Here is a 26,115-nt window from a genome sequence, read left to right as displayed (position 1 = left end):
ACTAATTACTTTCTATTACTATTGGAAGAAAACCCCTGAAGCAGCAAGTTCCCGAGCCCACCGTAGGCATCGAAGGCAGGCTGTGTTTCGGAGAATTAAGACTCGAACTGCTTCCACTCCAGTCAACACTCCCTCCAGGCCCCCCTCTAGCGAATTCTGTAAGTGGAAGCTAAAAGCAGTGCATTTATCTTTGTTTAGATGCATAGAACTACAGTAATGTAGTGGCTCTCTTCCTTTAGCTGAATAAAGCAAGAAAATGGAGGTCAGGCTCTTGGCTTCTCCTGTTCCCACACCATTATGCCTGAGGATAGCAGGTCTCTGTGATCAGCAAAGAATGTTTTGTACTATATGCAATGCAGTGCTTAGGCACAGAAGCCCAGTGTAAGGATGGAGACTTTGACTAGGCTCTGAATTTCCCTGTTTGTTATAGTTACTGATGTGTGTTGCATTTTCCCTGGGATTATTCTAGGAGCAGCGCTTAGAAAAGGAGAGAAATAAAGCAAACTTTCCTCTGCAAACAGTGTTTCATGACTATACTTTCTGCTCTTTACAACTCTTGCCAAGTTATAGTCAGTTTTGGTATAGCTTCACAAATCTAAGGCTATGTGTACGCTACAGTCTGTGTCAGCATAACTTACGTCGCTCCGTGGTGTGAAAAACCACCTCCTGGGGCGACATAAATTACACCAACGTAGCGCTGTTCACACGAGCTCTCTTGGTGGGAGAGTTTCTCCTGGCAACAGAGCTTCTGCCGCTCTCAGGGGTGGTTTTATTATGCTAACAGAAGAGCTCTCCTTTCGGCATCGAGCGTCTTCACCAGACAGGTGCTGCAGATTTATCAGTCCAGCCATGCTGCTGCAGCACTGTATGTATGGACGTGGCCTTAGAAGCACTGTGATCTTGATTGTTCAGGTGCTTTTGGCTCAAAGAATAATTACAGAGCCCGGTGCAGTCTAGCACATCACTAAGTATTATGGCATCACTGATCTCAGTATGGCTGTACGGAATATACCATAAATGGTTATTCAGTCAACTAGTGCAGAATAAAAGTCTCTTCTAATTTTTCCTTTTCCTTCTTCTCTTTGCTTACTCAGTGGACTTGAGCTCAGCCAGTGAAGATGATTTTGACAGCGAGGACAGTGAACAGGAACTGAAGGGTTACGCCTGTCGTCACTGCTTCACAACCAGTATGCACTTGATGTATCTCTTGGCCTTGTGCTAGAGCCTGTTCAACACAGCTTCATCCAAACAAGAGCAGTTCTCATGTCTGTATAGCTATTCTAAAAACATAATGATGGATCAGCCAAAATATGCACCATTCTAGCAGAGAGTTAATCATGATTTACCATTGCAAATTAGTATTAAAGTGATGGGAGAGGATCCTGGAAGTTAGACATTAATGCAGTAATGCATACGTGTCTAAACAGAGTCCCTTATATAATCCATTTACTGCATAGCAAATCAATATTTGACAGTGACTGTCAAGATACATAACACATGTTCATGACGCATCAAGGCTTTTCTGCATCAGCTTCACTCCTGTAAATACTCCTGAAAGCCCTCTGATGCTTGAGCGTATGCATAGAGTGCATGCTGAGAGCCTGGAGGTAAGTAAGGGAAGAGAGAGACGAAATGTTCATGACGCATTTAACCTTTAAAAACCAAGACCTTGAAGAAAGAATAGCTGCCTAACAGACTCCCCAAATGCTGCAGAAGAGTCTTTTTTCCTTTATTATTTTTCAAAGCAGCAGGTGTCTATTTAATTAAAGAAATAGTCTGTAATTGAAGGATGGTAAATGTTAACTGAAACATGAAGTCACCCTGAAACAGGCAATGATTTCCAGAGAAATCTTAGGCTTAGTCACCAGTAAAGGCTGGCAGTCTTCCAATTTGTATTAAATGCAAAGTGTGGGTGTTCCATGTCTAATAGATTGTATATTTCCAACCCCATCCCTTTTTCAATACAAGCCTCCAAGGACTGGCACCACGGCGGTCGCGAAAACATCTTGCTGTGCACTGACTGCCGCATCCACTTCAAGAAGTACGGAGAGCTCCCGCCCATCGAGAAACCAGTGGACCCTCCGCCCTTTATGTTTAAGCCTGTCAAAGAGGAAGATGATGGACTCAGCGGAAAGCATAGCATGAGGACGAGGCGGAGTCGAGGCTCGGTAGGCCTGTCCCTCTTCATTACCTGTGCATTCAGGCTCCTCCCTGAAGGAAAGGTGCAGGTTGGAAAGTTCTGAACGTAGAAAGTCGTATTTGCAAATAGGCTTCTAAAACTGCACTTACAATCTCTTCCCTGCCAATCTGCTTTTGGGCATGCCTGCCATATTTGTAGACACAAATACACAGTTGCATGTGAGCAGAATTTTGAAGGTCTTTTTGAAAAATTGGCCTGAGGTAGTTTCCCTTGGAGAGTTGTAGTCAAACTTGGTGTATATTTAATGTCCCAAACACACACCTTTCTTTTTTGTTGAATGGGTGAAGGTAGCTTGCCATCATCAAAGAAGGTAAATGGCCAGAATATGCAGCAGAATTCACACTGAAAGCTGTCTTCCTGCTTGTTGGGTTCCTTCAGCGGTAACCACGGGACACATTTTAAAGGAAGAATTTTAAAAGTTTAAATGCTGCTTCTTTTTGTGCTTACCAAATGTTTTCCCTACACCACTGAAGTTAAAAATCTCATTGTCTAAATATAAAATAATCATAGTCTTGGACATAAAGGTATGATATTCTGTCCCCAAAGGCTTTACCCACAGTAATGTGCTGAGAGCATTGCTGATATGGAGTCACTTGTGGAGAGCCAACTTACTGCTCAACAGGATTGGAGGGGAAACTTCAGCTTGTTTGGGGCTGGCCATCCATGAACCCTGATTGATTGGGACTGTCAGACAGTAACAGCATTCTTTTTTCACTAGCCTCCCCCCTCCACCTTTCTGGGCATGTAAAATGTTGTCGTTGCTGCCAAATACCTTGTCAGGCTGCGCTGTCAGCTCACGTTGGCATCATTATTTTTATGGTAGCCAGTCATCCAAACAGCTGCTAAATTAGGAGGGAACAGATGAAATGGCATTAATTATTGCTACAAAATCTACTGTGATTCTGATTGCCTAGCAGAAACACACTGAAGCTGTTAGTGGTTTTAGGAACTGCTCTGGGCTCCCCAAATGCCTTATCTCTCTAGGTCACTCTCATATCCGTCTTGGTTTATGACAGCAGATTTTTTTTTTTTTTTTTTTTAAGATGGAACATTGGGGCGGGGAGGTTTCCCTCCCCCTTTAGAAAGAGATGCCTAACATGTGAACAGTAGCTGTAGGAACATCTTTCTAATGTTCCCATTTCAAGCAGACACTACTTAATAAAATAAGCAGCACTTCATGATTTTGTGTAGACAAGTTAAGGATTTGCCTCCTTTCATTTTAAACCCAGATGAACCTTCCAGGACAGATTGTAAAAACATGTAACGCTCTTGGTTTTTCATTTCTCAGGCACTGAGCTGGAGCGTGCAGCCTTGCAGTAACTTGGGGAAAAAGCAAAAGATTTGGGAAAATACTGGTTTATTTATATGCTTTTTATTTGTATTAAACTGATAGATGTCTACACTACGTAGTGGTCGTAAAAAGCAGCCAGCCAGCCCCGATGGTAGAGCCTCACCCACCAACGAAGACATCAGATCCAGTGGCCGCAACTCTCCCAGTGCTGCTAGCACCTCCAGTAATGACAGCAAAGCAGATTCTGTGAAGAAGTCCACCAAAGTAAAAAGCTGCTTGAGATTTGTTGTCCTTGGTTCAGGATCTGGGCTGGTTTTAGGTCAGGGAGTTCAGCTTAGGAGCTTGGAGCAGGCCAGAGACCTAGGTTTGACTGGGGGATTTTTGCTTTCCTGCATGTACAGAAGGCCTGGGATTTGGACCTGAGAGTAGATGTTGCTAGTTGTTGTTACAGTGATCAGAGCTGTTCTGTACGTACAGGTGGACACGTGCTGGTGATGAGCAGATTTTTTTTAATAAACACACATTCTTTATATACTAAAGAAGTGAATGGCCAACGCCTTAGACATCCTCTGATACTGTTGTTCTGAAAGCACACCCATACCCACACACCTGACATGTTAGACTTTCAGTGAGCACAGAGACCCCCACAAGAAATTGCTAAAGAAACCAGGAAGTCCTGGGGTGAAGAGCGCCGCATTGTGATGAACCGAAAACTGGCAAAGAGACAGGACAGAGAAGGAATAAGTGGTTAGTTTTCATCATGGCAGAAGGTTAACAGCAGGGTGTCTTCAGGTTCATGCTAGGACTGGTGATGATTACCGTATTTATCTCTGATCGGGGAAAGGGGACAAAATTTGCAGGCAGCACAAAATTAGTCAAGAGGAACTTCAAAGGGACTAACCACGCTAGGTGAATGAGCAACACGATAGCTGAAAGTCAGTGTTGATAAATGCAAAATAATGTATGTTGAAGGGAGACTCTGAAGTAGTCCAACACCTTAGAGTTCTTAATTAACCATATCAGCTCAGAAAAGGGACTTGGGCATTAATTTAGACAGCACATCGAAGATCTCTGCTCAGTGTATACCTGCAATCAGCAAACAAACAGTGTTATAAGACATGAAGAGTGGGATGTAGAATCATACAATAAATATAATGCCATTATATAAATCAGTGATACTTCTTCATCTGAAATATCACGCTATCTCAAAAGGATCCTGTGGAATTAGAAGGAATTCAGAGAAGGCCGACAGGAATGATTAATGACAGAGAAAAAACCTCTGCTGGAGAGAGACTGAAAGATTGTGATTTAGAAAGGAGACATATGAGAGGGGACATGATAAAAGTATATAACATGACTAATAGTCTAGAGAGGGTAGGATCAGGAACGCCTGTTCTTGCCTCATAACACACAAACTAGGGGGACAGTGAGTGAAATTAAATTTTAAAAGTGATAGGTTGAAAACCGATAAATTATTTTTTCATACGTGATAGTCATACTGTGGAACTCATTGCCATATGATATCAAGACTAAGAACTTAGCCAGATTCTGAGAGATCAAACATTTATATGGATAACAAGAATATTGAATGTTACAGCTCGTGTTAATAAACAATGTTGGAAGGGATATAAAACTTCACATTTCAGGGCTTCAACCAGTCTCATGCGGGCACAGATTATCCCACATCTCCCTGCTGCAGAGTACTTGCACCTTCCTCTGAAGCTTCTGGTGCTGGCCGCTGTCAAACATAGGATATCAGATTAGACAGACCTTTGGTCTGATCCAGTCTGGCAAATTGTAGGGGACTCCTTATGGCATTTGGACCTTAATATAAGTCAAAGCGGTAGGACCAGCACTTTCCCTTTTGACTATATTCCTGTTTAGAAATCTGAGTTTAAAATAATAATGTTGTGAGAAGGGTTCTGTTCAGGTTGTTCACTTACTCCCACTAGCCTGTGTAAGGAATGCTGTGAGGGAATTACTTGCAAGCTGCCTCCCAGCTTGCTGTCCTCCGAGGCAAAACTGTCGCTTCATTCTGTGCCCCTAGTTAAATTTGGACATGAAAGCCTATGGGGAACAGCTCCTACCAGATGGGAAATGCCTGAGCCGCTCCAGAATGCAGATCCCTGTTCTCCCCTTCAAACGAGGGAAGAGGCATATTGAATTATCATTAAATACTGACTGAATCAACCTCTGATCAGCTTTCCGCCTTCATAGGAACTTTCCTCTGTTGTTAGCATCAGTATGAAGCTTCCCAGTGTGAGTAAGTGCTCCATTTAGCGTCACTTGAACTTCCCTAATAAACTGTTCCTGTCTGTTCTTTTGTGGCAGAAGATAAAAGAAGAGGCATCTTCTCCTCTCAAGGGTTCCAAGCGCCAGCGGGAAAAGACAGCATCTGACACAGACGAACCAGAGAGAACCACTGCCAAAAAATCCAAAACTCAAGTGAGTCCCTGTGGCAGAACAGCAGTCCTGCCTGTACCCCTCTGAACAGGGTGTGCACTCCACTGGTGGCTAAAATTGGCCACCGCCATCTCCCCACAGTATAGAGAGAATCCAAAATCCAAACATAATAACAAACCAGAAATGCAACATTGATTTAAAGAACTTCCAAAGTGCCAGAACAGCAAATTGTAATTTAATCTGTGGCTGGAAAGCAACCCACTTCTTAATGCGTTCCTTCTGCAGGGAGAGGAAGGGAAGGACGTGGGTAGGGACTGACGCCCAGGCGTGTCTTCTTTTTTCACATTAGTATTTCCAGGATCTTAGCACAGTCTGATTTTAGCTTTTTTCTTTTTGTTAACCAGTGTCCAAATTTTATTTCAGTGTCTGTTTTTTCTCTTTCCTGTACCTCTCAGCAACAAGCTAGAAGGAACCCAAATGATACTAAATTAGCAAAGTGAGAGCCCTCTTTAGATATGTTAATTTTAGACCTGAGTCCTTGGCCACAGTAACCCTAAAAGAGCGTAATGTATCTGAAGTCACTCTCAGGCCTGGCGTTTTAAATAGGAATTTAATTGTGGGGAATGCAGTTGAACAAGAAGTTCTAGGAAACCAGTTAAGTCTGCAAGTCCCTGAATTTTGTATATTTAATGCATGATATTCTTAGTCCATTTGTAATTGGCCAGGTTCACCCCATAGCACTGGATCTGGGATTTTCTAGCCCTCACTCCTGTATGCTGCATGCTGGCACAGGGATTATTTACAGTGAGGGCTATGGGGTGGCTGTGCAGTAATGTAGCATATAAACAGGGGTGTCTGGAGTTACGCTGGCAATACCAATGGGAGCAGGTAGCTCTCCTTAGCCACGTCAGTGATTATAAGGAGACCTTTCCCCCCATCTCAACAGGAGATCAGCAGGCCAAACTCTCCCTCAGAGGGCGAGGGCGAAGGCGAAAGCTCGGATAGTCGCAGCGTCAATGACGACGGGAGCAGCGATCCAAAGGACATTGACCAGGACAACCGAAGCACGTCACCCAGTATTCCCAGCCCCCAGGACAATGAGAGTGACTCAGATTCATCTGCTCAGCAGCAGATGCTACAGGCGCAACCTCAAGTGCTCCAGGCACAGAATGTCCCTGCCCAGGCTCCACCTTCTACCCCGCCCATATCAACACAGTTACCAACACCCATGCCAGCAGCATCAAGCACCCCTACAGCTCCGCTGCAGGTTTCACTATCAGTGTCTCAGCCTCCCAGCCAATCCCCAGCGCCGCTGCCACCTCACTCTCACATACAGCAGGCCCCTGCTTTGCACCCTCAGAGACTCCCTTCACCACACCCGCCACTACAGCCTTTGACTGTGTCTCAGACTCAACCCCAGTGTCCTGCCTCATCGCAGCCACATTCACAGCCTCCGCTTCATGGCCAGGTCCAGCCTGTCCCTCATAACCTGCAGGCCCAGCCTCTCCTGCCTCATCCAGTACCTCCTCAGTCTTTCTCTCTCCCCTCACAGCCTTCTCAGTCTCAGGTTCCCCTTCAGACGCAGGCTGCTTCTCACCCTCATGCTGCTTTGCAGGTTCAAGCAGTGCAGCCTGCCCTGCAAGCGCAGGCTCCACTGCAGCAACCGCAACCCGCTCGGGAGCAGGCCCTGCCTCCAGCACCCATGGCCATGCCTCACATCAAACCCCCTCCTACTACCCCAATTCCTCAGCTTCCCACTCCCCAGTCCCACAAGCACCCTCCCCACCTCTCCGGGCCATCTCCATTCTCCATGAATTCCAACCTGCCGCCACCACCTGCTCTGAAACCTCTGAGCTCCCTTTCCACCCATCACCCTCCTTCTGCGCACCCTCCTCCCTTGCAGCTGATGCCTCAGAGTCAGCCACTGCAGTCTTCTCCAGCCCAGCCTCCAGTCCTGACTCAGAGTCAGAGTCTTCCACCGGCAGCAAGCCACCCCCCATCCAGTCTCCATCAGGTATCCTCCCAGGCACCCTTTTCTCAGCATCCATTTGTCCCTGGGGGCCCACCTTCCATCACTCCTCCATCCTGCCCCTCCACTTCCACACCACCTTCTGTTCCTGGCGTCCCATCTCAGGCATCTGTTGCTACCTCTGCGGCTTCCAGTGGAAACGTTCCAGTGGTGACGTCCTGCGCAATACCGCCTATTCAGATCAAAGAGGAGGCTCCTGATGAGGCAGAGGAACCAGAAAGCCCCCCTCCCCCACCCAGAAGCCCATCGCCTGAACCTACTGTGGTTGACACACCGAGTCATGCCAGTCAATCAGCCAGGTAATGGAGGGTGTTGGCAGATTCTTCATGCTGTGCTGTGCCGTTCCACAGAGCTGTGTTAAGAGTTTCACCACTTGCTTGCTGGCCTGGCCAGCAGGGATTGAGTATTACAGCCTTGATACCCACAGTCTTGGAATTGGGAATTTGCTGTACTGCAGCCTCTGTTTGCCAGCCTCTTTGGCAATAGAACGGTTGTCTAAGAGCCTGTCCACACTCATTAAAAGTCTGCTAGAACTGCACATATTGGAATAGAGTTGTTACTAGCATAGTCTCCCTAACCTGACATTCAAGTATTAAATTACATTGTAAGTAAGACCGTGAGTGCTCCCCCCCCCACACACACACACAAATCCCCCTAAAACTTGCAGCAGGGTCCTATGAATTGTATGGCAGGAACCCTGGAATTAAGCACGGTCTCCCCCAAAGCTTTGTGCTCTCCTGATACAGTACAGAATCCCTTGTTTATTTTTCTACAGGTATTTTTTTACACTGCCCCCTAATATTCAGTCTCCAACATGCAACCTATTTTTGTGTTGAAAAACATGGTTATTTCAGTTGTCTGGATGAAGCTTATGGGGCAGATTTTCCAAAGGTCAGTTGGGTACCATGGGCGCTGGGTATGTATCTCCCACTTGTGCCTTTGGAAACCTCCCCTCACTCTGTCGCCAGTTTTCAGAGAGTAAAAATCCCTTATCCAGCCCAGTGTCAGCCATAGTATTCAGACTGATACTGCGGGTACCATCAGTGAGAGGTGCCTGCTAGAAGGCTAGTCTGTGGAGAAGGAACGCACAGTAAAGTTAGTTCCTTTCTGGGCTTTCAGTGAAGCAGCTGGTAATGTAAATCCGAAGTGTTGTATAATTACCCTTTGATGTGAGGCTGTCAAATCACAGACTCGCGGTCTTCCCCGGGCCTAAATTCTGTTTTCTCTCTCAGGTTCTATAAGCACTTGGATCGTGGCTACAACTCATGCGCAAGGACAGACCTGTACTTCATGCCTCTGGCAGGATCCAAACTGGCCAAGAAGAGAGAGGAGGCAATCGAGAAGGCCAAGCGGGAGGCAGAGCAGAAAGCAAGAGAAGAGAGGGAGAGGGAGAAAGAGAAGGAGAAAGAGAGGGAGAGAGAGCGGGAGCGCGAAAGAGAAGCAGAAAGAGCGGCGGTAGGTTTATCGGTCTGCCATGCAGGATGGGTACGTTAGGATCTGTATTAAACGATGACTGTAAAATATTTGGGGATACATTTGCAAACCTCCATTAGAGTGGCTATTGCAGGCACAAGCATGGCATGGAGGGGGCACTCGGGTGCATGTGAAGCACAGGACATTGGAGGGTGGGTGCAAGCAAATGTTTTGGGTTGTAAGCATGCCATTGGTGTATCTAGCTGGCTTGTACCCGTCCCGTTCCGCACTGGCCCCACCCACTTGAGTCTGGGCTCCCCCCATAGCGGAACAGGGGGTTGTAGGCAGGTTACTGTACTGCACATCTCCTCCTGGTGGGTCTGCAGCCCCTATTGTACTGAGAGATGCCAGGGCAGTTGTGGGACTGAATTGGGCCCAATATCTACAAAACACTTCAAAGATGAAAAGTAATACCTAAATGCTAAGGAACAGTAAATTCCCATTTAGCTGTTGGTGAATTCTGTTGGTTTCCTTTGTGCTGCTGGCGCAGAACGCCTGAGCGTACATGGCATATCCCTTGCCTGTTGCCTGATGTACCATTTAGGGGAGCTCCCTGAAAGGGGTAGTAGGGTGAAGTTAGTCCCCTTGAAGTTAGTACCTTTGAAGTGTGTTTGACTTAAGAGTACCTAATTTTTCTCACCTGCGTATAATTCAAACATTTAAGCTAATTTCTGAGTTTTGTTTTATTTTTTGTTTATTTTGTTTTTTAATTTTACTTCGAGTTAAAAAACAAAGCCCTGTGGTGTGAGCAGAGATAATCGAGGGCAGGGAGACCGGTCATAATGCAGTGATAATGCCTTGTTGTTTTAATTGAAAAAAACCACACTACAGTCTGTTTTTTTTAGCAGGCTTGTGCACCTTTCTAAGGGAGGGTTGTAGTAGTGAGCAGTGGAAGATACCTACAGCCATCCAGTCCCTGCACTTGGAAGGGCAGAAAGTAGTCCACGGTCGACGTCCATCTCCCATTCCTTCCTCCCCTGCCCCCCCTGACCACCACCACCAATAGGAGATATGTCTGACTTTGAAGATGATACTAAACTTGATTTTAACCCAAGAACTGTGTTTGGAGACAGGTTTCCTTAGATAATTACACGAGGGTGAATCCTGTCTGCCCTCCCAGAACTGTTGTTGCCTCTGCACAGGTGGGAGGGGCAGGATGCTGAGACCCTGTGCAGGAGATGAGGGATTGTCCCCCATCACCACCATGCTGTGCACCCTTGCTCTTCAGGGGCTTGCTCAATCCTTGCAAATGTGGGGGAAGGCTTTTGGGAGAAAACTGGGGATCCATGGCTACACGTTCCCAGCAGTTATTCCCCAGCTTGGGGTGGGTGTAAGTGCTGCAGCTGTTAGAGCTTTGAGGTGCAGAGCTTGATGAGCCTGCAGGGGAGGGGAGAATCAGGTTCTTCCCCGCACCACAAGAGAACGCCCTGCACTAGGCATAGTCTAGGTGTCATGAGCGGGGGTGTAGGATTATTCCTGTACTGCGCTGCAGCGAAAGGGGGAATGTGCTTGCAATTTTTTCAGCCAAATTTGTTTGTTTGGAATAAAATCTCTCCCCTTCTCTCCCCCCATTCTCCGCAGCAGAAAGTGTCCAGCTCCTCCCATGAAGGTCGCCTTGGGGAGCCCCAGCTCACTGGACCAACTCACATGAGACCTTCATTCGAACCTCCACCCACAACCATCGCCGCTGTTCCTCCTTACATAGGTCCAGACACGCCTGCGTTACGGACTCTTAGCGAGTACGCCCGTCCTCACGTAATGTCGCCAACAAACCGCAACCACCCATTCTTTGTTCCCCTGAACCCCACCGATCCTCTCCTGGCCTACCACATGCCCGGCCTCTATAATGTAGACCCCACCATCCGGGAACGGGAGCTCCGGGAGCGCGAGATCCGGGAGCGTGAGATCAGGGAAAGGGAGTTGCGAGAGAGGATGAAACCAGGCTTTGAGGTGAAACCACCCGAACTCGATGCACTGCACCCAGCTACCAACCCCATGGAGCATTTTGCCAGGCACGGCGCACTGACTATACCCCCAACAGCTGGACCCCATCCGTTTGCTTCCTTCCACCCGGGTTTGAACCCCCTTGAAAGGGAGAGGCTTGCACTGGCAGGCCCCCAGTTACGGCCTGAAATGAGCTACCCTGACAGACTGGCCGCAGAAAGAATACACGCCGAGCGGATGGCGTCGCTCACCAATGACCCACTGGCACGGCTCCAGATGTTCAACGTGACGCCTCACCATCACCAACATTCACACATACATTCGCATCTACACCTCCATCAGCAGGACCCGCTACATCAAGGTGAGCCAAGGGAGTGAGCCAGAGCTCTTCCTCAGGGATGCTGACCCCTGCTGCTCTTGTAAGATCCTAAAAACGTAGAGCTGGAAGGAACCTCAAGAGGTCATCCAGTGCAGCCCAACCTAACCCCCTGCACTACTAAGCCTAAACCATCCCCGACAGGTGTTCTTAAAAACCTCCAATGATGTCAATTCCCTAACCTGCCTTAGAAGCCCATTCCAGAGCTTTAAAGTTTTCCTAATATCGAACCTTAATTTTCTTTTCTCCAGATGAAGCCCATTACTTCTTATCCTACCTTCAGTGGACATGGGAAACAACTGGCCCTAATCCTCTATATCATATTCCTTAACATACTGGAAGACTCTCAGGTTGCCCCTCAGTTTTCTTCCCCCACTACAGAAAGGATGTGGACAAATTGGAGAGAGTCCAGCGGAGGGAAACAAAAATTATTAGGGGGCTGGAGCACATGACTCATGAGGCGAGGCTGAGGGAACTGGGGTTATTTAGTCTGCAGACGAGAAGAATGAGGAGGGATTTGATAGCAGCCTTCAACTACCTGAAAGGGGTTCCAAAGAGGCCGGAGTTCCGCTATTCTCATTGGTGGCAGATGACAGAACAAGGAGCAATGGTCTCAAGTTGCAGTGGGGGAAGTCTAGGTTGGATGTTAAGCCTTGTCTACATGGGCAAGTTACTATGCAGTAAAGCAGCTTTCTGCGGTGTAACTCTCGAGGTGTACACACTACCAACCCGCTTAGTGTGCAGAAACTCCTCAGTTGCAGCATGGCAGAAAAACCCATCTCCACAATGCTCCTGTGCTACATTGCCAGTGTAAACACATCAGTTGCTTTCAAGGCTGTAATTGGCCTCTGAAAGTGTCCGATAATCCCTCAAGTGGCCGCTCTGCTCATTGTTTTGAACTGGCTGTCCTGAAAGCATGTGCCCTTCCCCTTTCAAAGCTCCGTGGCCAGCCGTGCTATGTGCTGTGCTGATCTGTCCCAGGACACATAGCAAACCATTATAGTGGAATGCTCCTGGTGTTGAACACAGGGGCAGAGGTGTGTGTGTGTGAGAGAGAGAGAGATTGCTGGGGAGGGAGGTGGGGGCTGAGGTTGGGGGTTCCCTCTCTCCCGCCTCAGGACTGGTTGCTTCCTGCTGCTGTCTGAACTTACAAGACAGCATGCTGTCACACCCCCTGTTCCCCAAAACAGTCTCTTTCCCTCCCCCCAACACACACACTCACATTCCCTGTCTCACACTCTTCCCCGCCCCTGCCCTTCTGGTTGAAAAGCAGCTGGCACTGTAGTAGGTTGTCCCTGGAACAAAGGGATTGGGAAATCTGCATCATGTGGCACTGTGCCTGCCCCATGAGGCATTGCAAACCCTTCCCAAAGCACCCTGCAGCCTGTTGCACAGTGGGATAGCTACCACAATGCACTGCTCTCTTTGCTGTTTCAAGAGCTGCTAATGTGGATACGCTCCACCATCCCAAGGAGCACAGTGTGCACACGCAACAGCAGTTTAATTCCAGCGCTTTAATAAAAGTGGTATAACTTGTTGCACAAAAACTTTGCAGTGCAGACAAAAACTATTTCACTAGGAGGGTGGTGAAGCACTGGAATGGGTTATCTAAGGAGGAGGTGGAATCTCCATAGAGGTTTTTATTTGCTGGTTTAGTTGGGGTTGGTCCTGCTTTGAGCAGGGGGTTGGACTAGATCGGGAGGTCAGGATCCCTCGGGGTCATGAGGTTATTACATGGGGGGTCACAAGCTGTCAACCTCTACCCTAAACCCCACTTTTCCTCCAGCATTTATAATGGTGTTAAGTATATTAAAAAGTGTGTATAACTTATCAAGAGGGTTGCACTCAGAGGCTTGCTGTGTGAAAGGAGTCACCAGTAAAAAAACGTTTGAGACCCACTGGACTAGATGATCTCCTGAGGTCTCTTCCAACTCTAATCTTTTATGTTTCTTTTCTTGACTATATATGCCCAGTTTTTTAAACCTTGCCTCAGAGGTCAGATTTTCTAAATCTTTTATCGTTGTTGTTGCTTTCCTCTGAGCTGTCCAATTTGTCCACATCTTTACTAAGTTGTGGCATCCAGAATTAGACAAAGGTACTCCAGCTGAGGCCTCGCTAGTGCTAAGTAGAGTGGGACAATTATCTGTCGTGTCTTGCATACAAATGTCTGTTAGTACACCTCAGAATGGTATTAACCTTTTTGCAACTGGATCCCATTGTTGACTCTCATTCAATTTGTGATGCGCTATACCCACTGGATTCTTTTCAATAGTGCTACCTACCACCTATCCAGTTTTTCCTTGTTTTGTAGTTATGCATTTGATTTCTTTCCTTCCTATGCATAATACTCTGCATTTATCTTTATGGAATTTCATCTTGTTGATTTCAGACCAATTCTCCTATTTGTCAAGGTTGTTCTGAATTTTAATCCAGTCCTCCAATGTGCTTGCAACGTCTCCCATTTTAGTGTCATCTGCATATTTTATACACATACTCTCCACTCCATTATCCAATTCAATAATGAAAATATTTAACAGTACCAGATCCAAGAGCCTTCTGCCCAGCTCATGGGGTCATATCCCATGACTCAGAAACTATGCACAGCATAATCTGCAGCTGTGTCTGCGTGACAGCTGTATCCAGGTCTATACAAGGTTGTGACACATGGATGTGGCCCCACCCTGAATAACATTGTTATCTCTATACCCTGTGGAGACAAATAGTTATAATTGTTTGATCTCTCATAGACACCTGCTTTTTCCTGTCCACGCAGGCAAAGGAAACCACAACACAATGCAGCTGGGACACAACTGTGTTTAAATAACAGGATTTTTTATTTTAGGCATTTCGTCTCTGTATAAATGGCACAGGCTTCCCTTGTAATAACCTTGGTATTTTACACCCACATGTTTAACCCTTCCCTGTACTAGGATTGGATCAGGTCATTGCTGAGCACGGGGCAAGTTTTCAGCAGCCAGTAACACTCTATGCAGTAAGGCCTTGTCCAAAATTCTACCTCTGTTGGTCTAGAACTGGTGCAGCCCAATCAGCAGTGGCAGCACTAGTGTAGACTGAATACAGACTGTGGTTAAAACTGCTCCCTGTATACCTTTGTACCCAGTGAGTAGTTCATACCCTGGTACGCACGCCGGTGAGAGCGCTACACACCGAATACTAGCACCTAGACGTCAGTGAGCCCTCTAGCTGTCTCAGGCTGGAAAATTGGAGGGTTGGAGTTGTTGAGCCAGAGTGAATTTAAAACAATTGATTACTAAAATATTGCATGATAAAAGTGTGGGTGGGTGTGAGTCATGCACCTGCTTTCTCTCTGGTGGCAGTTCAAACAGTTGCCCATGAGAAGTTGAGCTGAGACAAACAGGACAAGTCTGCATCCCTTTTTTCATGTAAAGTGACAGCTCTCTCTGATGTGAAGGACATTGCTATGGATGTCTGTCTATTTTCCAGACTTAGAGTGGTGTTAAAATAATGCGACAGCAAATTTGGGAGAAACCGAAGTAAGCGCATAAATCACCTTCTGATGGATCAAAGGGTAATTGTAAATAGAATGATGATAGCAAACCTCAGGCTATCTGGGGAGGAGGATGTTTGGGAAATGAGGATAAGGAGATAACACCAGTGATAAGCAGTAAGTTAGCATGTGTCCTGCCAAATAAGCAGCATATTGATTTCCCTGATCAGAGATTAAGGCCATCAGAAGTGGAAGATAATAGTGCCAATTAATTATCCAAATCCAAAATGGTGTTATTAAATAGGAGGCCTTTCAAAATCAGCAAGGGCTGTGGTCGGTCTGTGAGATGGGGGAGGTGTAAATGGGTAAGTTTAGTCGATGTTTTTATATAACTGCTGGGTTTGTGAAAAATTCCACAGTCCCATACTGCAGAGGAAGATCACTGCAAGTCTGACCTGGGGCGGGGGGCTCCGTTCTGACCCCACATATGATGACCAGTTAGACCCTGAGCCTGTGAGCAGGAACCAGCCAACCAAGCACCTGAGAGAATTCTCAGTTCCTCCTCAGAGCCCTGGTCCTTCTCTTCCAGTGTCCAATCTACAGCCATGGCCATTTCTGATGCTTCAGAGGAAGGAGCTAAAAAGAAAAACAACACCCCAGAATGCACTGGGGGAGAAGAGGAATTTATACACTTATTACCTTGGCAGATTTCTGGTGCAGGTTACATATCATCCCTCATTCCTATGGAGGGAGGGCATCAAGGCTCTGGGTATGTCTGCATCACAAACTGAGGTGTAATTGTAGCTTTTATCTAGCTAGTGCGGGTAATGATAGTAATGAAGGTGTACAGGCTAGCTGCCATGTTACATGCCCACCAGGGACCCTGAGTACATACTCAGGTTGTCGGTCCATACTGAAGTCTATGCCACCACACCTACACTGCCGTTGTTATCCATGCTGGCTTGATTAAAGCTCGCCTGGGTATGCCTACCTGTGCTACAGTTATACCTGATTTGCAGGGTAGACATACCCTCTGGCCCTCTTGTTGACATCTGTGGTGATTCTCTGCTCCCTTTATCTCCCATTTATCTATTTGTCTTGACTGTGTCAACATCTGGCAACACCATAACTTCCTAGTGCTGACTACATAAAGCAGACCTCCCTACTTCAGCTCTCTTAATCTGACGACATCTGTTGGTTGCTACAACCCCACCCTCTACCCTCTTGGTGTGCAATTTACATCCCCTTACCAGCACATAGTTTACACCCAATTTTGGTGTAATCATAGTGTCCAGTGCAGTGCAAAACTTCTGCACCGTTCAAAGAAACTGGCAGTCTGTGCTGAGGTGTGACCTTAGTATGTAGTAGTAGCTGCTGTGAAACAGATTTGGGGAGGAGATTGTACCTCTTTAGCCTTTCTGCACTGCTTGTGCAACTGGAATAGACTTTCCTTCACGCTTATCAGAAAGTTCCTACATCTAAGCTTGGGGACCTTCTTCATTAGAATGTGCTTAGTTCTAAAATGTTGGTTTTAGATCCCCAGAAATGATTGGTGAAATAACTTGGTATCTTGTTAGGTGTCAAGACAAAGAGACTGGAAAGTCACTCATTTGGCTGAGTAGCTATGAGTGATGTCACTACATCGGGGATATGGAGGACGGGCAACCAAAGCAAGATTTCCACATTTTCTGATAGCAAACTGGCTGGAGAAAGGTTAAATAAGGCACCAAATAATTCAGCAGCAAGGTCAGACGTGAAAGCGATTCAAGTACGTGTTGTACAGTTCCTGGGACAAACGTACTGCAGATGTACTTGTGCCAGCCAATATAGCATAATGAGTCTTGGAACGTGTGAATTAAAAGTAGATGGTGTCTGTTTCCTGGGTTAGGAAGGGAATTTGAGAGCTATTGCAGAAAGAGCCAGTGTGTGTATCAAAGAAGGCAAATGATACGCTGTTGTATTTCAGTAGAAATGTATCTGGGAGTTGGTAGTGTTGATGCAGTACCTAAAGGCACAGTGTTCCGCATGCTGTGTGCGCTGCTCTGGAGGTCAGAGAATGGATTGCACCAAATATCAAGTCTTATGGGTTGTAAAGGGGCAGGATTGACATATTTTGGACTGAAGTTTTGCAGATGAATAGGGTTGATTTTGCATTGACGTTACGGCTACGGACACTTGAGTGCTGGAATATGTTAGCTTTTAAAGGAGAAGAAATAAGTGTCTGACACAGAGCATGTCTACACACGGTTTTTATCTTCAATTAATTGATTGCTTATTAACTCACGGTAGCTAATGCATTTGCTACGGCCAACATGGGCGCTCTGTAAGTGTTTGTTCCAGGACACACACATTTGTGGTGTACCCCCAAGGCCCAGCCTGGAGTGTTCACCAGCCTCTACAAACTTGTTAGCTGCCTCAAGTTCATGGGCAGTCCACTAACTCAAGCTAGAAAACCCTGGTGTGACCCACAAAGGGCAGTTATGCCGTTGAGTGAGCTACTGTAATGAAGTCACTGAAGCACTATGCCCCAGGGTGTGCACTGTTTCAGAATTAAGATCTTAGCAGCTCAAGGAAGGAAAGTAGGGGGTCGGTCTGAGTGATGGGCAGCGCTGACATAGTTACTCATATTGCACTATTCTTACAGGTTGCACGTGTGTGTGCATGCACGCTTAGAAACAGGAGGAATATTGGGACTGAAATGACCATGGGAGACTGCTTTCTGCTAATATGCAATCTCCATGCATACTTCTAGTGGATTAAATGCAGGGGATTTGCCATGCACTGATGGGTAAATATTTGTCATGGTTTCATCAGTGTCATGGTTTCATCCTCTTAGTAAAGTGACATTAGAGGAATTGCCTACAAGTGAGGACAAAGGAGGAGGGGGCTGGTTAGGCTGGCAGCTCCCTGGAGCTGACACTGTCTGTTTTGAGGAATGGAGGGTTTGAGAGCTTCCTGTCTGTCCAGAGTAGTATTACGAGGGTGCTCAGTTGTTAAGCCCTTTTGACCTAAGGATTGTCGGTGATCCTTTGACTTGTACTTATGTGCTAGTGGAAGGCAAGAAGATATTTACAGCCAGCGTTTTCTTATAAACTTCTGAAAAGACAAATTTTGCCTTAGAATCTTGGTTTAACTGTATTAACATGCGATTCTGCCTCAGTGTGTGTGTAGGGGGCAAGAAGGAGGCTGCTAACAATGAATGCGTAAATGGTTTTGCTATTTGATTTTTCCCGTCACTTGGTAGATTTCTTTTTCCTTATTGAAATGGAAAGCCATGAGTTGTTGCTTTACCAATTAAGACTGTTTGGCAAGCAGATGTCACGTCAAACACTTGAAGATAGAGAAGTGGGCTTCAAGTCAGATGGAGCAAAGCTTCAGATAATTACACACCGATTAAACCAGATACTGCACAAGCTCAAGCGGTAACATGGCTTTTGTTCCCCAAAGGGTGAAGCTTCCCCAAGCAGTTGGTTACCTTCCTTTTTATCTTCTTTTCTAGGTTCAGCAGGACCTGTTCACCCGCTGGTGGATCCCTTGGCAGCTGGACCCCACTTGGCACGTTTTCCCTACCCTCCTGGTACCATCCCCAACCCACTGCTAGGGCAGCCACCACACGAGCATGAAATGCTCCGACACCCAGTCTTCGGTGAGAACATTTCACTGACCTTCCTCTAGGCAGCGCTTGCTCCGAGCTGGGTCTAAATGTGCAGTGGAGGGAATTGGAGGCTTTAATTCTTATCCTTTTGCGCTCATCGTGGTTTTTAAACTGAACTTTGTTATAACTCTTCAGAGACTTCCTGTTTTATTGCTTACATCCACTGGAACTGGATCCTAGTAGCAGCTTTAGGGAAGCCATGAGGTGTGGCGATTAGAACAGTGAGCAGACTGGAAATCAGTATTCTAATTCCCAGTTCTGCCACTGATTTGCTGTATAACCTCGGGCGAGTTGCTTAACCACTCGGCAGATCTGTTTCCTCATCTATGAAACGGGAATGTGGGAGGATAATGCTCTGCTTTACATACCTTGCAGGGCAGCGAGAACCAGTTAATGATTGTCAAGGACATAAATGTGATGTCTCTTGCAGGTACCCCCTACCCACGAGACCTGCCTGGTGCTATCCCACCTCCAATGTCAGCAGCCCATCAACTGCAGGCCATGCATGCCCAGTCAGCAGAGCTGCAAAGACTGGCTATGGAGCAGCAGTGGTTGCACGGGCATCCCCACATGCACGGGGGGCACCTACCAAGTCAGGAAGATTATTACAGGTGAGAGATGCAGTGGAGAAGCAGCTAGAAGCTCTGTTACTGTTTCCATGAATTTTTCCTCCTGAGGGGTCCCCTCCCTGCAGCCTGCAGCCCATACATGTGGTCAGTGTGACATTAACATGCTTGGAGAAAAAGCGAATTTGGTGTGGAGGTGTCACGGCGTCATAGTCTTGGTGCTCTGAAGCCGCTCTGAATGAAGTCAGAGAGGACTGTGGTGCAGTGTCTTCCCCCTCAGGGCACACTCTCGCCAGGGCAAGAAGCCTTCTTGGCTTCAGTGCTTCCTGGGTCTGGCCTCGGAGTATTCAGCACCCTGTTCACACCGTAAGCATCCCGTGATGAGTCCACCTGGAAGGGAAACCCAAAAGGCCATGCACCCCACTTCGCAGTCAGCAGTGACTCTCAGCGTGTAAAACAGAAGAGTTTATTAGTCGATGAGAACACAATGTAGAACAGATCTTGTTAGCACAGAAATCAGGAACGTTCAGCAGAATCCAGTTTGGGGGGATCCAGAGCTCAGAGCCCTGGGTTTCCCCCCTGAGTCCCAAAACAAGAGACTGACCAGTTTCCAGCAGCCCATTTTCAGTCACTCTCATCTGTCCTACCTCTTGGCTTTGACTCTTTCCCAGGCAAACAGGTCACCTAGTCTCTTCGTTCTCCAACACCTTCTGCTAGCTCCTTGCAGGGAAGGGGGGCTGGCCATCAGCCAGGACACAGTATGTTGGCCATTTTCTATGGCCTGTCAGCCAGTCACACCTGCCCTCTGGGAGTCTCTGCAATGATCACACCCCCTTATCCCACCCCCTAGATGCTTGAGTAATACATGGGGGAAACTGAGGCATGTCCACACAGTATTCAGCAAAAACATTAAGAACATTCCCACTTTGTCACAGGAGAATAGGAGAGATTTTGGAAACTAGACCAGAATAATTGGCGTAAGGAATAAACTATCTGTGTCATGCTCTGCAGAATTAGCTTTGCTTTTAGTGACATTCATTACGATTGCTATTTCCCCACTTCCTCTCCTTGAAGACGAAAAAAAACCTTATCAACAGAAATAAGAGAGGAATTCACCAGCAAGTAAATCTGAACAAATTATTGATAGGCAACAGTAGATGAAAGGATAACTAATACGGATGCTGGACAAATGGCTGACCAGATCTCGGCTGGTCATGCAAGTTCCTCCTCTCCCAAAATTATTATATTGCGATGGTTTTCCTAGCTTTCCCCCATTTGTCTTCACTGGAAGACCTCTTGTTTCTGTGTTGCAGTGGCGGCTGGCAGTCTGCAGATAGGGACTCACTACCTACGGCATCCAGCAAGGTCCGCTCCTGGTGTTGCTTCGTAGTGAGGATGGCTGAGCAGCAGCCTGACATGTGCTAGCCTCATGCCCCCTTTGCTTTGGCATCTCAAACATTGTCTGTGCTCTGGAAAATTACCTGTTGTGACATCAGATGACAGTACTGGCAGCTGACCTAATGCTGAACATGGTCTAGCTGCACGTGTGGATGGGCAAAGTGTGTTCAGCACCAGTTCAGTTGCACTGCTTGCTGGCACCTGCTGTCTCAGTGGTAATGTTGCTAGTGTACAGAAGACAAAGTGTACAAAGTGCGTCATCTCCTTGACCGACTGTTCTTCACCACTTGTTACCATGCTGGTTCCCCATTCACTTTGAGAAATCAGACCTTCTGCCCCTACCCATGTCACCTTTGTGGCACTTTGATGCCCCTCCCTCTCTCCCCCCATTTTGCAGTGAGGCTCGTATCAAAAGGCAACGTATTGCTGAGGCACCAAGCCACATGCCCTTTGTCCACTAAAATACATTTTCTTTCTCTTTCAGTCGACTGAAGAAAGAAGGTGACAAACAGTTGTAATAAATTATTTATTTGTAATGCCGGCTATGGAAACCCCAGTCCTTGGGAAGGAATGGAACGTTTTTTACATACAATAAGAGCTGCAAAAGAATATCTTATAAAGATTTCTTTATATATTTAAATCTAAAGAAAACACCCACCTCCCCTACCAACAGCTAAAGACTTACTGGCATAAATAGTGTTCATTTGTAGAGAAGATTTCTCAAGACTGGTGTGGGCTTCCCTGCATGACCACCTATTCAGAAGCCTATTGAAAATACAGGACTGTTTGGAATTCTCAGAGAACTACCCTGCAATCTTGGGGGGGTTGTTTTTGACTGATTTTGGGTAGGTGCTAGAATCAGGTTCACAACGCGACAGTCACTGTGCGTGAAGAGACACTCAATGCATCTATATATATATATATATATATATATATATATATAAAAAAAAAAAAAAAACAGAAAAAAATAAGGATTGCAAGTAGGTGGCATAACAAGCTCTGAATCCAAGTGCTATAATAATAATAAAAATTACTTTTATTTTAATACATTGTAGGAAATCTTCATACTTTTAAAGAGAGCTCAGTTCTTCAGCATGGCTTTTTAAGTCTGTAAATAATGTTTTGGGTGATTGGGGAGGAAAAATAAGCAAACTCCACAAACATAACAATCTTGATTTTCAGTAACATCACAAATCCTGGTAGTGATAGAATACAGAGTTGATTTTTAATAAAAAATAAATATATAATTATCCCTTTAATTAAAGGGAAATGAGGGATGTCAATAATTTCAAATGGGCAAATGCTTGAAGTTTGATTTGGTAGCAATTCAAGGCAGTTGCAGGGATAATGTTACAAATGACTGTTTCTGTTCTGTTTTTTTTTCCCCATTATCGTTATATCTTTCCATTGTGTAGATGATTTTTGTTGAGTTCTGTTCTCAGCAGTACAGATGTCCCTTGGAACTGGCTTGCCCTTTCTGTCTCTAACGCAGAGGTTATTGTTAAATTTGGCTGTAGTCTGCCTCCTTCTACTGTCTTTTAAAAACAATTGTCTCGCTACATTTGTGTTAAGCTATCTCTTTAAATTTTAGCAAGTATTACCAAAATTCTAAGAAGTAATATCTTCCTTTAAATAAGATGTGTAGCTCAGACTATTAAAGTCAGGGTTATGTGAGTAGACTTGTTGAATGAGGCCCACTTTCTCTGGCTTTTGTTTTACATATTTCTAAGTGGAGACTAGACAATTGGACTACAGAGTTGTGTTTTTAAAGTTCCTTCACAAACACCAGTAATCTAAATTTAACCTGTCTCGTACTGAAGGCTGCTTGTTTTTGGTTTTTTCCTAACCTCTCTTAAGGGTTTGTGTATCAAGGAACCTGCTGCTGTGAGACTAGCCAGAGGTGTTCAGTAATATTGCTGACTCCCAACCCAACAGGTTCATGCTGAATGGCCCAGATTGGCTGGAAGAAGAACTTTTTGCCCATGTTTGTCCATGGCTGATATATGGCAAAGGAGAGAGGGCACACACAGTAGAATAAGCATATATTTTTGTAGATAGCTTTGCGCACTGCCAAAGCCAAGATGCACATCTTTCTTGCACACACCCCCACTCTCACACACCAAAACCATATTTTTGTTGTTGCATTAGCCATGTTTTTGATAAGGCAGAGGGTGGCGGATCCAGAGAACATCTGCATCTGCTGGCCATGTTTTCTACTGGTACATAACCTCTTCCATTCTCTCTCTTAACTCTTTGAGGGCTGTAGCTCTGCTGTGGTAGACTGTTATATGTGGTGGTCATGTTATAGGACTGTATTGAGCTATGTTAGATAAACTTGTAGTTAATCATTCAGCCTTGTGGAAGGCATGGCATGAATGGCGCTTCACCACCACACAGGGCAGAAACCAATGTTACCGTGTTGCTACTCATTGGCTGCACTGATGGGTAGGTAATGGCACCAAATTATGAATTAAAACCTGCATCAGGGAATTCCAGGCTTAATGTATCCATCTGTGTAGCATGTGTGTCCAGGGAAGGAAGGCTTGTTTCAGTTCCATCTCATCTCTTTTCTCATCCTTTCATTCCAATTTTCCTTTTAATGCCATTTCAGTTCCTTAGAGTGAGTCGGTCCCATCAGAACTCTGTGTGAACTCCTGTCTGCCAAGACTCCAGTGTTTGACAGCTGGTAGTTCTCGGGCTTGGATACCAAGAGATTCACCCTAGAACCAGGAACGATAGTATTTGTACATTACTTCCAGTCTCTGTCTATGGTTGTTGGGTGAAAAAGCATTAACACCTATCCAGCAAGTGTCATGGCAGAGGTGCTCATAAAATTTCCCTGGCCATCAAAGAAAAAGCATCAATGTACTGAAGGCTTTATTTAAGTGAATTTCCATCAAATTTCAATTTTTTCACTGTCTAGAGGAAAGGGCAGGCATGACACCACCACCTATCGTACATGATGCTGCCTCCCTATTTCAGGTTTGTTTGGGGGTTTTTTAGTAAAAAGATGTTGATTCCTTCGTGTTGTCCTTTCTCTCTCTCCTTCCATTTTTCCAAAGAACAAAGTAGTGCTTTGCAATCCCTATTCAAAAAGCTTTCCCTTGATCTTTTTTTTGCAGCTCAGTAGAATCTTTTATGTTTCTGACATCGTGGCACAAAGAAGCTCTGAGATTCTTCCATCTCAATCCAATGATTAACTACAGCTTTATTTGCAATGGCTTTTGAAACCATCTTGGTGTTCGATGCCCTGTTGTTATAACCCAGACCTTTTGGTTTCCTTTCAGAAATCTTATTTTTTCCTCTGTTTTGAAGGTTTTTTTATTTTGCTTTAGTGTTTCTGAAACGTCTCTTGTTCTATGTTGTCATGGTTGAGCTTGTTTCACTGCTCCGTTAAAGCAGAGTGTACATTCTGACTGCTACATTTATATATATCTTGAAGCTTAATGTATATATGAGTAGTTTGCCATGGGATAACACAGTGTAAACAGAGTAGAAACCCAGAAATTGTGACTTCTGTGTTCTCTCCATTTGAGTATTTTGTAATTTTTCTGAAATATTTGTGGACATAAATAAAACCAAGCTACACTACAGCAGCCAGGTTTTGTCTGCAAGTGGAGTGTGTCTGTTACTTGAGATGAGCGGGAGAGGGCATGATAAGGGGGCAAGTGCATGAAAGTCTTGCCTATTCTAACAACTGCACATTTACAGGCAAAAGCAGATCTCTCTTCTCTTGTTTCTCAACCCTGCTTGTCTGTTGTTAGCTAACCCTAGTGTTTAGCCTTCATACTTAGTGTTATGCTATCCTGCATTTGTGCCTGAACTGAATTCCAATGTGCATAATTGCATTTTGTCTACTTGGGTCTAGCTTAATACTCCGGGGAGATCCTTGCATAAATGTTGCACCCTTCACTTAAGCTATAAGCAGTCAAATTGAAAATTGTGTACATTTAGGGATGTGTTAAATGCAGTTGTGGTTAAAAGGGGTTCTTGTACCTGTAATGGAGTCTTACTTTGCCACTTATGTGGGTGAGGTCCAACCAGTAGTTACAGTAGATTGAAGCATGAGCCAAGGAAGAGTGGGAGTTGAAAGGGGAGTGCTGTGAACCCAAACCCGAGAGACAACATCTGCTGCTGTTTGCAGAGTGGGGGAGGCTGCATTCTATCACCTTTTCCTTGTTTAACTCATGGGCAAGGCATGTTTGAAAACATGCTCTGCCCAGGCCTGGGCACTGCTTGTTAACGTGATCAAACACAGTCTGGCCCTGTCCTTAATGGCTCCAGGAGCCTAGTTTAGCGCATGAATTTTGAATGCTCTTCTAACACTGCTTTGCCTTACTCAATCTTTGTTACAATGCAATTTGACTACAGTTGAGTTAAAACACGGTGGCTTTGTGAGCATTCACAGCTTTTTAAAGTCACGTGACTTCACCATCCAATCAACATTCTCTGTTATCCACAATTACAAGCTGCCTAAAACACAGCAGAACAATAGGGGTGGGGGAACCTTTGTGAAAATTTTCAACCAAAAAAAATGCAAAAACTTTCAGTTGAAAATTCTTGGGTCCACCTCTTAGGGTGTGACTACACATGGAAAGGAAAAACCTGCTGCTTGCCTGTGCAAGCCAGCTCAAGCTCATGGGGCTCAGGCTGCAGGGCTATTTCACTGCTGTGTAGATTTCCAGACTCAGGCTGGAGCCTGGGCTCTAGGACCTTGTGGGGTGGGAGGGTCCCAGATCTTGGGGCCCTGTTAGGGTGACCAGATGTCCCGATTTTATAGGGACAGTCCCAATTTTTGGGTCTTTTTCTTATATAGGCTCCTATTAGTCCCCCACCCCCTGTCCTGATTTTTCACATTTGCTGTCTGGTCACCCGATGCCCTGTCGTCTACACAGCAATGAAACAGCCCTGCGAGCCTGAGTTGGCTGGCACATGGCAGCTGCAGGTTTTCCTTTGCTGTGTAGACATACCCTTGCGGGCTTTGGGCTGAGCTCCATGACTCCAATTCAAGCTGATAGAGCTGTGTATACTTACGTCTTCTGGAAAACAGATCCTATGTGATCTTGGTCAAACTGCTGAACTTCTGCCAGTATGTGCCTGTTTCCCCTTCTATAAAACAGATTTTACTGTAAGGTGATCCTAAAAAAGTTGAAATATGTCTTTATTACTGAAAAGTTGCTGTGCAGAGCTAGTTACATGATTTTAGAATCATAGAATATCAGTTGGAAGGGACCTCAGGAGGTCATCTAGTCCAACCCCCTGCCCAAAGCAGGACCAAGCCTCAGACAGATTTTTACCCCCCTAAATGGCT

At 45.6% G+C, this 26,115-nt stretch overlaps 1 protein-coding gene across 3 annotated transcripts; it reads left to right on the top strand.

Annotated features, from left to right (window-relative positions):
• On the top strand, nt 1-24,400 carry LOC116824587 (arginine-glutamic acid dipeptide repeats protein). Of its 3 annotated transcripts, none has more exons than XM_075060201.1 (11): nt 1-158; nt 1,095-1,187; nt 1,969-2,168; nt 3,594-3,755; nt 5,826-5,936; nt 6,841-8,222; nt 9,156-9,378; nt 10,978-11,701; nt 18,685-18,831; nt 19,271-19,451; nt 21,289-24,400. In XM_075060201.1, the coding sequence occupies exons 3-11, from the start codon at nt 2,091-2,093 to the stop codon at nt 21,320-21,322; spliced, it is 3,042 nt and encodes a 1,013-aa protein (XP_074916302.1). In that variant the 5' UTR covers nt 1-158; nt 1,095-1,187; nt 1,969-2,090; the 3' UTR covers nt 21,323-24,400. The 3 variants fall into 3 exon arrangements, with proteins under 3 accessions (XP_074916302.1, XP_032635843.2, XP_074916301.1); XM_032779952.2 differs by having other exon boundaries at nt 5,823-5,936; nt 10,981-11,701; XM_075060200.1 differs by having other exon boundaries at nt 5,823-5,936.
• Nucleotides 24,401-26,115: the final 1,715 nt, after the last annotated feature.

The sequence above is a fragment of the Chelonoidis abingdonii genome, chromosome 23, assembly GCF_003597395.2.
Source record: "Chelonoidis abingdonii isolate Lonesome George chromosome 23, CheloAbing_2.0, whole genome shotgun sequence".
Classification (NCBI taxonomy): domain Eukaryota; kingdom Metazoa; phylum Chordata; order Testudines; family Testudinidae; genus Chelonoidis; species Chelonoidis abingdonii.
The sequence above is the reverse complement of the archived record's forward strand: the minus strand, read 5'-3'. Positions and strand labels throughout refer to the sequence as shown.

What these genes read in the sequence shown, in the direction of transcription:
- LOC116824587 (XM_075060200.1), top strand. Translation starts at nt 2,091, where the DNA reads ATGTTTAAGCCTGTCAAAGAGGAAGATGATGGACTCAGCGGAAAGCAT. An exon ending in CATGCCAGTCAATCAGCCAG is followed by an intron (nt 8,223 to 9,155) that starts GTAATGGAGGGT and finishes TTTCTCTCTCAG; the next exon opens with GTTCTATAAGCACTTGGATC. An exon ending in AGTCAGGAAGATTATTACAG is followed by an intron (nt 19,452 to 21,288) that starts GTGAGAGATGCA and finishes TTTCTCTTTCAG; the next exon opens with TCGACTGAAGAAAGAAGGTG.